This window comes from Acanthochromis polyacanthus, chromosome 19, assembly GCF_021347895.1.
Source record: "Acanthochromis polyacanthus isolate Apoly-LR-REF ecotype Palm Island chromosome 19, KAUST_Apoly_ChrSc, whole genome shotgun sequence".
In the NCBI taxonomy this organism is placed as follows: domain Eukaryota; kingdom Metazoa; phylum Chordata; class Actinopteri; family Pomacentridae; genus Acanthochromis; species Acanthochromis polyacanthus.
This window is the reverse complement of record NC_067131.1, coordinates 11,795,680-11,808,059: the sequence shown is the minus strand read 5'-3', so window position 1 is coordinate 11,808,059 and position 12,380 is coordinate 11,795,680. Positions and strand designations below refer to the sequence as shown.

The 12,380-nt window shown below is 39.9% G+C and overlaps 1 protein-coding gene across 1 annotated transcript in view; it reads left to right on the top strand.

Annotated features, from left to right (window-relative positions):
- LOC110958640 (protocadherin-15-like) overlaps window positions 1-12,380 on the top strand; it is a 209,603-nt gene that overhangs the window by 158,499 nt on the left and 38,724 nt on the right. Inside the window, exons 27-29 of the mRNA XM_022205268.2 lie at window positions 2,650-2,759; window positions 3,039-3,179; window positions 6,458-6,585. Coding sequence (XP_022060960.1) covers window positions 2,650-2,759; window positions 3,039-3,179; window positions 6,458-6,585 — 379 coding nt within the window. The remainder of the gene's footprint in view (window positions 1-2,649; window positions 2,760-3,038; window positions 3,180-6,457; window positions 6,586-12,380) is intronic.

Here is a 12,380-nt window from a genome sequence, read left to right as displayed (position 1 = left end):
TACATATTTAAATAATTAACTAAAATAATTATTTATGTTCTCTGTATAAGCACAGCCTGATGTTTTATCCAAAAAAGCTTTAGTCCCTCAGTTTTTTCATGTGACTGTCAGTAATGACTTCTCGATTTCTGGCTCTGATAAATGGTGTAATTTTGGTGAATTTTAAAAAAAAATATTATACTTTTTATACCTGCTGGTGGGTTTTAAGCTTCAGAGGAAAAAGTACAAAGTTGTAAAGTATGAATAGGCTATTTTCTTCTTCTTCTTCTTCTGAATATTAGTGTCTGTAATTTTATTTCATGCCGTATGAAGAATATTCCTTGCATGTGGTACAGGTGAAATTCTACCCTGCTGTTCGGTCGTACAGGGATTACAGAAGAAAATGCAAGATTTCAGAAGCATGCAACCAAAAAAAATGGATTGTCTCATTTTTTTCCAGTCTGGCCAGGAGCCATTGTTAAACTTTCCCTCTTTTCGTCTTCACTTTTTACTTGCTGTACACTGTGTAATAGAGAGGGGGGAAAAAATACTTCAAATGTATCTAAAAGGACATTTCGGCCATTGCTAAATTAACAGCAGTCTGGGGCTGCGTTGTCGACAAAATAGGCCTTTTTTTCACAGAGGACATTTTGACATCTCACAGTGGAAAGAAAGGTGTGAATAATGAAATGAATAATGGCTGAATTTAATTTGGACGCTTCAGTTTCAGGGTTTTGCTATTGTGCATGATGGCTCACTGTCACAGCTAGATGTAGCAGATCAGAGCCATCACGACTTTCATTAATAACACCAGGGCTTTTTTTTTTTTTTTTGTGGCGAACAGGTCAGTGTGCCAGCTGCTGAAAAGTCCTACATATTAAACAGCTGAACTTGTATTTCCCAACACACTTCTTCATTTAAATCAATATCCATTCGACGAGCCTAATATATATTTGCTTAGTGGAGTGCTTGTGGGGAGCAGGTGGTTAGAGAAGCAGCTGACTGGACTGGAAGTTAGAATCTACACAAACGCACTCACCGCACACTCGCACACAATCCCCCCGCCCCTCTCGCTCTCCAACAGTCCCATTTATCACGTAGCGATGACTTGATAGCTTAGCCAGTTGGTAGCCCATGTTATAATGTTTAGCCAGCTGTGACGGTTGGCCTAATGACTGGACTGGGCTTATTTAATGGAGCGAAACCTGCTGGAAATTTGAGACTTGCCAGATTTGAAGAAAATCTGTCAGGGTTGTAAGCGGCGGAAAAGTGCCCACCATGCGCAATCAGAGGCAGGTGGACGAAAACACAAGACCGTGCACAAGCTCACTTTAAAAGCCATTGATGGGTTTAATTGCACTGCTTGGCTCTGGCTGGTAATAAGGCCTGTCAGACAACCTGTTCCGAATGTGCTGTACGAGAGCAAATTTCGTCCAGACATATTGTATACTGACTTACTTTTTTGTTTCGGACCAATTACATAAGTGACAACTGCAGATAGATTACTCAGATACTGATTTGTTTAATAATCCACTAGCTGATCAATAGCTATCTATTCATAGCATTATGATATTTTACTTTAATAACCCTCTTTTTGAATTTATTTGGTTTTAATACCTGTTTCTGGAAGTTTCAGTTCTTGAAGCATCTTTGATAGGCATTTATACATGAACAATAACTAAATACAGTGTGAAAACAACCTAAAAACCTGAAACAAGTCACTCAGAGTAGCTAAACCTCTCACAATTATCATCTGAGTCAGTGAAAATGTCTCAAATTAATGACGGTCTCGCATGACCCAGAATGTGTCTTACAATTTTTCTGGTCACAACACAGCAAAGATGATTCATTTTACCTTTGTCACCACTGGCTTTAGCTCATTTCTTTGCAGGCTGTTTAGCGTCCTTTAACAATAGCTTTCCCACCCGCTTCAGGAAGAAGACTATCTCTGCATCTTTGATTACCAGCTCAAATGTAATAGTAGATGTAGATTTCGTCTGTGTGATTAGATTTCACTGTTTTCTGGCATTAAGTTGCAAGCTGCTAACCCTAACCTTAATGTGTACCACAACTTGTATTTATGAATTTAATTTTGAACCTCTTTGCTAGACTGGAGTGAACTCCTCACCTCCTTTAGTTTTGCTTACATCTCACGTCATCAATGTGGTTGTTGTGAGCAAAAAAGTGTGGGAACTGTTACAGCAGTTCTTGATTAACATAATTTACATTTTGCCGGACAACAGCGAAGCACTGATGATCGACCTTGTCCAAAATTTTAATTGCATACAACAACAAAACATGGGTTCTGTCGACGATAAAAATGGATTTAACACCTGCATTCAAAAGGCTGTTGCTCAGCAGCCGACTCTTACTTTATCTGTAAACACAATTTTCAAGAACAGCTTTCCTACCTGATTGCTATGCCCTCCAGCTTTCTTAAAATGTGAACACAGCTTGCATATAGTTTATCTCTCCGGGTGAAGTCGAGAAACATAAAGCTGTCAGCGGAAAGGAGGAAAAAGTATCTTGGACATGCTTTACAGATTTAACTCACAGCTGTATTTAACTTGCCAAATTGCAGCTGCCCTTTGAGAGGAAGTGGGCCCACAGTCTACATATACATATTTAATTTTCTTATCACTTGATATTGATTGACTGATCCGTTCCCAGGTTTCTGCCAGTGAGCGAGGAGGCCGCCGTCGGAACCCCGGTGGGAGTCATCATGGCAGCTGCTGTCAATCAAACCATCGTGTACTCCATCATCGAAGGCAACCAGGGAGGTGAGTCTACTCAGAGCTGTTTATACACACGTTTTCCCTGTTGCAGTTTTCACTTGTGGACCAGCTTTTGACACTTACTGAAACTTCTTTTTTGTAAAATGTTCAAAGCACCGAGGGGTCAGACCCTCCCTGTCAGCAGCTCAGGGCGCACTACTTCCCGTTCACTGTGTAAAACTCTTCCCTCTGAGGAAGCCCACTCACTCGCCATTTGCTTTAAACGAGAAATTCAACCCCCTCCTTGCTGTCTTTTGTTATCACCCTGTCTCTTCTTCCCTCCAGGTGTGTTTGCATTAAACGAAACGACAGGGGTGATCTCCACAGCTAAGCCCCTGGACTATGAGGCCAATTCCAGCTACATTCTGAAGGTAGAGGCGGACTCTATGAGAGTGGTGTCCTCAAATCTCCGAGCTCCCTCAAAGAGTAAGTGCACGATGCATTCTAACATTCCTCTCTAAGATTACAGGACTTACTTTTAACATTAGATTGCGCTGCCGACTTCAAAGATTTTCTTCTAATTATACACACAGTGAAACGGCTCATTACCCACTACATGATATTGTTAAGGTAAACTTGCCACAGGCTTTGGCTTTCTTTCTGTTGCACATTTGCTGCATCTCTTTTCTAACTGAGTCACTCACACTCTTTGTCTCTGTGGAGCTCACTCTACTTTTACCTTGTACAAGTTCTCCCCAGCTTGCTGCCTTGTCTATAGAGTTATGTCTCAGAAGACATGTTATATTGGGTCTTGGCTGTTGTTGGTACGTTTTCAAGGAGCTTTTTCCTCTCTTTCAGCTGTCTGTCAGGCCCATACACTATACGAGCTTGTTGTGTTCACTGCTGTAGTTTTTAAAAAAACGCTTGTCTTTTCTTCCCGCTACTCGATGTCGGCCTCATTTGCCGTCACAGGTCTCTGCTCATATGCAATTATATAACAGTTTGGAATTTAATTCTCAAATGTCAGACATGTTTGCAATGATCAAAGTGACCAAATAAGCTGGCGAGCAGTTTGGAAGATTGAAGATCTTTATCTGTAAAGCTGTAACTTTTTTTCCACTCTGTCCCCAACATTGGTACTTACTAATCTGTGCAGGTCAGCTCAGTGTTAAACTGGCTGTAATCTCAATTTTTCCGTCTTTCATTTTCCTTAAACTGCATGCAAGAACAAACATAGACTAAAACAAGTTTTCACGGTTTTAATTGACATTATAACTGAAGTGAAAATGCCTCTAATTAGTTTCAAACTCTTTTTCCTCTTTCTTTCTTCCTGCTTTTTCTTTCTCTCTTCTTCCGTCTCCACTGGTCTCTCTCTCTCTTTCTTTCTGCTACTTCTTTTCAAAGCATATCTGCATTCTTCTTAATTGATGCTCAGCTCCCTGGGTTTCTATTCTCTTCTTTAATTATAGTGTTTACCGCACGCTGTTCTCATTTCATTTAAACTATTTGAATTTCGGAATTCTGCTGGGAATTAAAGCCACGAATCATTGTAGTCATTAGCAAATCCCCTCCAATTCTTTTTCGGTACGCATTTTAATCAGCTAACAAATCAATAGGATTCTCACAATATGTTGATCTTGTGTTCTAACTAAGTGACGGTTTGGTTCGTAACTAGACGGTTAGGATGGTGCCACAAGGATTGCAGTTTTAGATAAGCAGGTTAATGTTTGCATCCGCTTGTTTTTTGTGATTATTTTTTCTCTCCCTTTCTTGGAGTAAAACTTGAGTTGTTGACAATCCTGGGATTTGTTCTTTCTTTCTGACACGATTCACCCCTCTTTGCAGAGTTTGGTTGATGTATTGTGTGGCAGTTTTACGTAGGTGTCATTCAGAATTCCCTGTCTGTGGCCAGATAAGACTGAATGTGAGTCATTCCAAGCTGCAGTCACTGAATACAAATGACAGAAGCTCACTGGCAAAGCATTCTCTCTTATACGGACCAAGCAGCATGGTGGAATGACTGTAGGGGTTGTAATATGTTTGGTCATTCCAATGTGCAATGCATACTACTGTAAGTTGAATCATGAGGCAAAACTTGACATTTTCTTGTTTTGTTTTTTTTTTGGCTTGAATATTATGGAAAGGTCACGATGTCAGCTCTATTGTCAGTAGTCACGATCAGTCAGGTTTCTTGATGCATGCATCTCAAAAAAATGTATCAGATGGCTCAGATCAGGGTCACCTCTCACCTCTTTCCTAAAAAAAACCATCATTAATGCAACACAGCGGCTTTGCTTCCCTATAGACATTCAGATTAGGAACCTAAGCTCATTCTACTACACACTTTTTTTTAATCACTATGTAAACCCTTAAAGCCGCCTTTGTTTAAAGGCTTCTCCCTAATGGAACATTAAAGGCCCCCTCCATAAAAAGGTATTTTTTTTTATCATCTTAACATATCTAAAAATATACATCTGTGGTTTCATCCATAACAAACCTAAGGATCAATCCTGTCAGCTTTTAATATCATTATTGTTCTTCAGAATTGGTTTCCAGTTTGTACATGTGTGGTCAAATTACTCCGATACAACATGCCATTGTGTGGTGTAGAGTAATTTTACAGTGACTGAACAGAGTTGTAGTTTAGCGAGTGAGGACCAGATTTGAGGCAATAGAGAAGCAAGGACTATGTAGATTGTTTGGAGTTAAATCTAAGCCATTTTAAGGGATGAATTGATTATTTCCCTCTAAAAAGCCTCCAAATATGTATCTTTCATTCACAGAGATGAGATTTTGGGGGTTAAATCAATGACCAGAGTGGGGCTTTTTTCTCTGTGCCCTTCTTTATTCATATGGCTCTTAATCGTAACACAAGTCAGCTCAGGGCATTTTATGTAGTTTGGTCAATACTTTTCTCTATTATAAAGAGAGCTGGGAATATTCTACGATTTCTCCTACTTCTGTGCACCAGTGACTTTAGGAACAGAACTGTCTTCACAGTTGCGGGGCTTTTTGCATCACCAAAGCTGCTGATGAAATCTGATCAAACCTCACACGCAGTCCAAATAACACTGATAAGAATAGCTGAGGGGTTAATTTGTTTTTATTTGATTTTACTTTTCAAACTTTTAACTGTAGCCTTTTTAGTCACGCCCGTTTAACTTTGCAGGGAAATTAGATTGGAAATTAGTTTTCAGGCTCTCCGGCTTCTGAAAACGCTGCTCATCAAGTCGTGGAAACAGACTGTAGTAATTTAGCTGCGGATATTTTACTGTCAGACCAGTTTTAGGCATGCAAGTCTGCATAACCTCTAGGAAAGGAAAGCAACAGCACCGGTTCAGACCTGCAATAGACATGTTTGTGTCATCACCTCCAGGCAAAGGTTGTAATAGCTGCCGCAGTTACATTTGTGCCAGCTGCAGGGATTTCAGCTGCAGCAGGCGATGCAGAAATCTGGTTGGCATGTCCATGTATCTGCAGTTTCTTGTCGATATGTGGCACAGGCTGGACTACTGCAGGGACAGGCCTAAGTCCACTGGAGCTCTGAATTAGTGACTCGGATTGTCTGCATTTTTATGGTTGGCTTTGTATCCCTACAGTTTGTTCTCATGGTATAAAACATGCACTGCGTTTCTCTTAAGAAATCCCATATAGTTCAAGCAGCTTAAGACAGCCAGCGGAACACAGAAAATACTACAATCACGTCTTTTTGTCATGCTCAAAGCAGCAGTGTATCATGTGAATTTTGTGTGTCTGTGTTCCAGCTAACACAGCTAAGGTGGTGATTGATGTTCAGGATGAGAACGACCACCCACCAGTGTTCACCAGATCCCTTTACATTGGAGGAGTCGCTGAGGATGCCAAAACCTTCACCTCCGTCTTGCAAGTGCAGGTACAAACACACACAAATATACATACCCAAACACATAAATGTAGTTTTGTGCAGAATATGGCTGCCATCTATTTATCAGTTTGCATCCAACAAGTGAAATTCAACTGTTTTTTTCCCCCCGCTTCTGCTTTTAAGACTTGTAATATTGTATGTACTGCAATGTATCTTAAGGCCCTGCATTTACTTGTCGTCTTTTGTGTTAAAAATGCTCTTTGAAAATATTGGTGGCAAAAAGTGCCAGCTTCCAGTCAATTCTACTTCAATTCATGAAGGTGCTTTGTGTGGATTTGTGAGCTTTTGTTTGTGTTGTTTATATTAAATAGAAAAACTATTCAGTTCAGAAAATAAGATTAACCGCAAAGATAATTCTCTTTTTGTGTTTTTTTTCGCTTTCTTTCTCTGTTGATTGAGAAATCTCTTTGTTCCCATTTCTCTTTACCTATCCGGGAAGAATTTCATATCACTGTAAACATCTTGAGCGACTCCCGTATTATTAAAATGTCTTTCAGGGACCCAAAATGGGTCACAGAGTCTATCTCTTTCAGCCTCTATCTTAGAAATAGCAATATGTTTTAATGAGCCTGGATGCCACAAGAGACTCAGGCTGGGTCTCTGGCAGAAAAAGTATGCGCTTTAATATTTTATTACAGTTTTTAAAATCATTCTTATATATTCCTGCTTCATTAGATCATGCACAGTGAGAGTGACAGGGAAGATGAGAGAATAAGGGACAGGCAGCATGCAACACATTTAAAATCACAGCTCCGCAAGTGCGGAAAATGTGTTTTTCTCACTCACGAACCGAGAATTTGAGATTGTTATTCCTCTGCTGCAGGCATTTGAGGTGGTGGGTTTGCATATGGATGTTGTGTATGTTAAAATACATATTTGGTTTACAGTAACTCGATCAACATCTGCCCTGTGTAAATACTCAAACTGATAGGAAGAACGAATGCCCTGCTCGTAGACTCTATCGCCCCAGGGAGAGGCAATAGATCTGGAGGTTGAAGGAAGTGAGAGGATTGATGGTTAGATAAAGATAACTGGCATCCTGCTGAGAGACAAACTGACTGGACAGAAGAAGGCTGGGAAGACATGCATGATTCATGGCTGGATGAATAGATGGAGCAGGGGGAGGATGACTGGAAAGATGGACAGGGATGCTGGCAGCACACTCGCAAACATCGAGATGAAAGAGTGAGTGAGACAAAAGATGGAAGGAAAGTTTGACAAATGAGCATTTTCAATCTCAGTGGTTGCACTCTAGTAAAACTAATTCCATCACATCTGTCTGAAGCATGCACCTTGTTAATTAGTTTTGTGTGTTTGTGTACGGGGCTGCATTTTTTTCGTTATCTGTATGTATTGCTTCATGCAGGGCTGCCATCCCTACAGAGTGTACGTGGTCAAGTGCACGTACAGGAGTTAATCTGTCTTTGTCCCTCAGAGGATGCCATAACACAGATATTGATTAGACTGCAGATGATTCCAAAGAGTCTTTTCTAAGTTCATGGATGCCGTATTTGGTCTTGGAAAGTGGTTCTGTCCTTTTTCCGTCAAAATCAATGCAGCCGTAGAGGTCTAAAGTATAACCTCGTGTTTTTCCTCCAGTAATTAATCCTTCGAGTAATGCAGTGGAATTATGTGACGATCGACGTATGTTTGTCCTTCCGTCTGTTATTCTGTCTGTGCACAACATCGCACAAAAACAGACTAACGGATTTGGGTGAAATTTTCAGGGAAGGTCAGAAATGACACAAGGACCAAGTGATTAGATGTTTGGCAGTGATGCAGCTTATAGTCTGGATCCACAGATTTGTTAAAGATTTCTGTACTGTGAGATAATGGCACGGCGTCGCTGTAACTATGACAACAATTAATTTCTTTCATTACTTTCCGTACTTTGTTTCCTTTCCTCTGTGTAAACACAGTCTACAGTTCAGCCCAGTTCAGCTGACAAGTCCCAGAATTCTTGGTACATGACTGTTGGTTGCTTCTAAGTCACGAATGACTTCACTGTTGCTCTAGGAAGCACAAAACTGATTGTTTTCATTAGAATCTGGTTATCCACGCAATTCATTTTTCACACATTTTTAAAATACAACTGTAGAATAAAGTAATTTGGATCAAATACTATGATCTGATTCAGATTTCCAATCGAACGGCACATCACAGATGATTAGTTCAGAGACTATCAGAAAGTTAAAAATCAGATTGTATGTGTGTGTGTGTTTTTGCAGTTTCTAGCTCTAATAATTCTGGTGATTCTTTTTTTGTTGTTGTTGTAAAAGCTAACATGCCTTTTGAACCTGCTGATGGGTCTTGGGGATTCAGAAGGTTGTTTCAGAAGAATTGTTTTTGGCCAAAAATTGTTTTGAAGCAACGGGTTGTTTTTGGTGCGGTGTTGTTGTTCAAAGTACGGATGAAACGATTATCCATAATGCAGAAAGTCCGGATTTAATAGCACATCAGTGATTTTTCACACTTCACATCGGTACTCATCATGGTGACAATCATTTCAGTATGATTTCAAGGTAAACAGTAGAGTTGCTCCACTCCGTCTGGAATGGGGACTGCTAGATTGCTGGATGACTCCGGCACAATGTTTTTCTTGGTCTGACTGTGGCCTTACTTACCAAGTGATGCAGTCATCTTGTGCAAATGCTTTTGAATAACTCTCAGGTTTGTTGGTGAGTGCTTGCTTTTATTTTGGCTTCCCCATTGATTTCCTGATAGAACGGGTTGAATGGGAAGAGATTTTAAGGCACTGAAATGTCTGCAGCACATGCCCGTGTTACAGAAGTACAACACCAGCGTCTTCATTTGTGAGGATATCTTGAAGATGTTTTATCCTTTACAGGAAGTGAAGCATGTGTAAGGTGCAAACAAAGTTTAGAAAATGACTGCAAAATAAACAGAAATGCCGTTACCTTATGTTTTCTCAGGTGTTCTTGTAGCTGCATCAGTACAATCCACAAATTCTTTATCAGCTATGAGACTCTCCCAGTGTCTTTTATGCACCGCGTCATGGGATAATAAGGTGCATCAAGAGCACACTAAGGGAGAGTCTAAGTATGTTTAGCATGGCTACACTTTGTGATTGAAAACTGCACTGATTAAAGCCAAACTAATACTTAATAAAATTATCAAATTGACTTGCATTGATCAGTTGAAATCTGATTAATTGACCTCCTATTACCAATTTTTAAAAAAAATAACAGTACCACAAAAGATTACTATACACAAACATTTATTAATTAGCGCTACTAGCAAGCTAGCTAATGAAACAGACGAAACAACACAACAAAGACGAAATAAAAGCATGTTTGGTAATAAAAGCGCATCAGGTAGAATAAATGATTGGTGTTATCGTCACTGGAAGCAGTTAGGAAGAGCAGCAATAAATTTAGAACTGAGAAGCTGTTTATAATTTCTAAATTCCCCCATTTAGCAGTAAGAAAATGATCCTTGCATAGCCCTTAAAGTAGCTGCAGGGTCAGCCTGGATTGTCAGGAAAAGGATGGAGAGAGAAAGAGAGAGAGAGACAGCCAGGAGGAAATCTGTTGTCTAAGGGCGATTCAGAAATACAAAATCATGACGGCACTTTTTACATGGTTGCATCGGAAAAGTATGCCAAGGGAAAAGTGGCAAGCACCCAATCCCATAGTTACAAAGAGAGGTTTTTAATGTGCTACTGCTCCTGTGACCATGTGCCTTCCCTACTTCTGATTCCACAACCTGCCAGTCATCTTGGTTGATTAGTGTGGAGCGTCATTCCTTTACTCCCGCCCTCGTTCCTCCTCCTGCATATTTTTGTGACTGATTGATCACCACCCAATTCTGTGCTCCGATCAAGCTGCAGCAATCACTAAATGTGGGTATAGGAGTGCATTCAATTACTCATACTACCAAATTATATAGTGTGCCAGAAGAAGACCCAGTATGGCCCACAATCCTCTGCATCACATACATGACAATGTCTCCAGAGTGTATAAACAAGGTTGAGCCGCTAAGAGTGCACAGAGATGACAGCTGATTTTGCACTACAGACTCGAGCAGTCAAAGCTTAAGGCACAATATTATGCCAAAGTAGTCTGTCCCAGTTGTGTGCATATTGCTTGAAACAGTATGTACTTTATGATGGCAGCTGCTGTACGTACTTACAGTGGAAAGACAGAGTATACAATTTTAGTTGCAACAGAAATAAGCTCCTAACCTGTCGATCTAAGCAGCCGTGATGCAATTTAAACAGTTTGTCTGTGTGTCCCATGTTGTCTTTGTGTTTTCTTTGCAACATTCGATAGCAGCTTTGTGTTTCTCTGTATCTGCTAGTTGGTGGTTACTTGTTTTGTCTGTGTATTCCGTAATGACTTCATACTTGTTACTCAGTTTCTTTGCGCCTTCCGTGGCCTCTTAAAAGTGGTTACTCGTAGCTGAGAGCTTTGTGATTTGTTGTTTTGAGGCATTTGTCTGACTGCCTGGAACCTGATCCAAGCCGGGCTAATTTCACACACCTGCGCACACTCATCACTTGTTCTTTATTAGCTACACCAGGAGCAGAGGTGTTGTCGCCCTCGTATTTCAGTTTCAGTTCTGAGTTGAGTTGAGTTGTTTTCTTTTGTAGTTTACTTTGCAAGTGGAACGATGTTAGCCCTCTTCTGAGTTCATTTGTTTCACTGATTTAGCAACACCCACAGGCCCTGTTTGTCCTTCCTGTTTTGCCTGTTCATAAAGCTACGAAGCAGTGAATGACTTTACTAAACCAAAAACAACTGGTTTAATGTTGCTTCCCTTAAACCTAGCTGAATTTGGATCTAACAAAAGTTAATGAGCTCATGTTAAGAACGAAACAAAACGACTAACAATGCAGACGAGAATTCGAAAGTTAATTTAGAAACGCGCCCACAGTTTAAAAATGGAATACAAAAGCCCTAACAAAGAAGCATACAGCTGCTATGTAACAGAAAATCTTGGAGATCAACATCTCATCAATCATAGATATGTTCACATGCAGGACTGGTGTTGGCCTCCATCTTGATAGATTGTCCATTAATGGCCAGAGCCCAAATATTTGAACTGACTTCAAAATAATGTTCCTGAACATACAGAAATAGCTGTCATGATTACAGATCTGACAACATAATGAGCAAGTGATTGAATGGGGTCAAACATGGTATGTATCTTTTATAGTTCCTGAGGTGATAATAAAAAGGGTAAACATGCATATGAATTGTGAAATTTAATTGTACATAGTCACAAAGTTTTTAGTATAATAGTAACCCTCCACATATAAGAAAAAATTAAGCCTTGAGGCATACATGTTTAGGATAACATCTGTGTTATTTGTGAATGTGACAGAGTGAAGGGGGTGTTCATGGTAGTCTTGTGTTTTTTGGGATTCTAGGGTGTTTTCTTGAAAACTAGTCTGATAACAGTGTGTGCTGGATTATCGAGTCCAGATTTGGGGTCATCACTCCAGTGATGCTGAAGTTCTTTATTTTCAAGTTTTGAAACTGTTTAGTTCAAGTTCTGGGTGTTAAGAAGACAAGAAGCTGCAGTAAAGAATGCAACATTCTTTGCCTAAAAGGTGAGAGTTGGCACAAAAAAAGTGATACTATGAAACCCTTATTAGTTCCTTTTAAAGATAGAGAATGTCCTTTTGTCTCCAAAAAGTCATTAAATTGTGTTTTTGTTGTGACATCTGACCTGTTTGTTATGTGATACACCACTGATCCAGATGTTAAATTTGAATAGAATTCTTGGTTCGCTGTGGTCTTCTACCAAATTCACAACTG